This window comes from Monodelphis domestica, chromosome 6 (genome assembly GCF_027887165.1).
Source record: "Monodelphis domestica isolate mMonDom1 chromosome 6, mMonDom1.pri, whole genome shotgun sequence".
Classification (NCBI taxonomy): Eukaryota; Metazoa; Chordata; class Mammalia; order Didelphimorphia; family Didelphidae; genus Monodelphis; species Monodelphis domestica.
In genome coordinates this window covers 17,491,523-17,493,989 of record NC_077232.1, presented here as the reverse complement: position 1 = coordinate 17,493,989, position 2,467 = coordinate 17,491,523, and the positions used below count along the sequence as shown (strand labels likewise).

General features: G+C 41.9%; 1 protein-coding gene across 1 annotated transcript; it reads right to left on the bottom strand.

The window, feature by feature from the left end:
• Window positions 1-752: 752 nt before the first annotated feature.
• Window positions 753-2,257, bottom strand: LOC100025133 (olfactory receptor 1440-like). The gene is given in 2 exon segments (XM_001367260.5): window positions 753-2,163; window positions 2,165-2,257. Coding segments are annotated over 2 exon segments (930 nt in total). The 5' UTR covers window positions 2,243-2,257; the 3' UTR covers window positions 753-1,311.
• Window positions 2,258-2,467: the final 210 nt, after the last annotated feature.

Sequence of the window (2,467 nt, the reverse complement as noted above, 5' to 3'; positions counted from 1 at the left end):
AAACTTGCAGCCTAGTAAGATCTGATGACCACCAAGTTTTAGGACTAGCCTCTAAGTTGAAGACCCAAAATTTACACTTGTTCCCTGTTCCTGTGAGAATACATCCTGAAGGGAAACAGGCTGGCAGTTTCAGACTGAATAATGGACCCCAAGGTAAAGACAATCCACTTGAGGTGGAGTTAAGCCCAAGCCAGGTGGCTCTTCTTGTCTCCAGAAGCCTCTCCAGGTATATCACACCCTCCTTCCAAGGATCGAACTTGGGACCTTCAGCTTACTAGACTGACACACTGTCTATTGCACTAGAGTCACTCGGCTTGGGCTTAGTCCCCCTAAAGTGGATTGTCTTTATCTTGGGGTCCATTATTCAGTCTGAAACTGCTAGCCTGAGATTCCCTCCAGGGTGGATTCTCACAGGAACAGGGAACAAGTACAAATTTTAGGGTCTCCAAATTACAAGATAGTCCTAAAACTTGGGGTTCATCAGATCTTACTAGGCTACAAGTTTGGGGTTTTTAGATTCCATGTTGACAGAACCAATGAGTTTGAGATGTATTTGTGGCCTTTCTCTGGGATGCCCAGCTCTAAGAGGATCCATAGATATAGAAAGTAATTTTTAAATATATTTGTAGTTTATTCCTTTTGATTCTATGGGTAGGAAAAAAGACTATATTCTTTTAAATGACTCAGTGTAAAGAACTATGGATTTGGAGTGGAAGACCTGAATTTGAATTTGTGTTCTTCCACTAAGTATCTGTTTAACCTTAGGCAAGTTATTTGACGTTCTTGTGTCTCAGTTTCCCCATTTAAGGATGTTGTACTAGATGACCCTTGAGGTTTCTTCCAGCTCCAAATCTATTCTAGTATAATATTATGATTTCATCACTCCATTTTCGAGGAATTAGGGCCCACTGAAATAACACAAGGATAGAAAAGTAGAGTTTTCACAGTGTAGGGGGGCTTGAGCTGTAAGAGGCTTATTGAACACAATCACATAGACCATCCCCTTGACAAAGGAGTGAATAATACTACTACCCATAAAAGGGACAGAGTTGGGAGATAGAGATAAAAAGCTCTTTGAGAACACTAGAGATCTTGGCATTTCCCTTGAGCACCATTTGATATTAGGTTCAGAAACCACTGGGAAGATCCTAGGATTGCCCAAGTCCTGGTTTTTGATGGTGGAACAGTATCAGGCAAGTAGCCAAAAGTGTCAAATATGGGATGAAACAATTGAGATTTCCTTTCCCATACACAGCTCGCTAAGCCCAAGGTAGTCATGTCCCAGCCCTTCAGATACCTAGGAAATGCTTCTTAGACAAATACTCTCTTCTCCCATCTCTTCAGTGCATCTTTGATCTCTTTGTTCCTCAGGCTATAGATCAAAGGATTCAGCATGGGGATGACCATTGTGTAGAAAACAGATACCACCTTGTCATAGCTGAAGGAGTCATTGGAGCTGGGACGCATATAAACGAAGAGACCTGAGCCATAGAACAGAGTTACGGCCATCAAGTGAGAAGCACAGGTGTTGAAGGCCTTTGAGCGACCTTGGGCAGAGCTGATCTTCAGGATGGCCTCGACAATATGACCATAGGAAACCATAATGATGAGGACAGATAGCAAGCCAAAGACCACAGCTATCACAAACTTGAGGATCTGCAGGGCCAAGGTATCAGAGCAGGACAGGACCAGTAGTTGGGGCAGATCACAGAAAAAATGATCAATCACATTTGGTCCACAGAAATAGAGTTGAAGTAAAGAACATAGTTGGATCATGGAATCAAAGAATCCACTCAAATATGATCCCACTACCATCCACACACAGAGGGTAGGAGACATGATGGATGTGTAGAGTAGTGGGTTGCAGATGGCAGCATAACGATCATATGCCATGGCAGCCAGGAGGCAACATTCGGTCAGTCCCATGCCAGAGAAGATGAAGTACTGAGCAGTACAGCCCCCAAAGGAGATGGTCTTCTTCTCTTTGAAGAAATCTGAGAGCATCTTGGGGGCTGTGGAAGAAACATAGCAGATGTCAAGAAAGGACAGATTGCTGAGGAAGAAGTACATGGGTGTGTGGAGATGGGAGTCCACCTTAATCAAGGTGATGAGGCACAGGTTCCAGGTTAAGGTCACAAGGTAGATCACCAAGAATATCACAAAAAAGATAGCATTTTGGATAGTCTGAAAATCCCAAAAGGATGAACCTGGTTACTGCTGTGCTATTCTTTCCCCCAGCCATTGGCTTGACACTCTTGAGATCTACAAGGAAATAAGAGAAAGAGACTTTGGGATCAATAATTACTCCCCAATTCAACTGTTGTCCATTATTAGTAAGGAAAGGGAAAGAATAAATGGTCACATATGGCTTCAATCAATACTTGTTGATTAATTAAAACTTAGAATATAAAACTAGACTTTAATATTATAGTTATTTTAAAATTTTGCATAAATACTTAGATTCTTA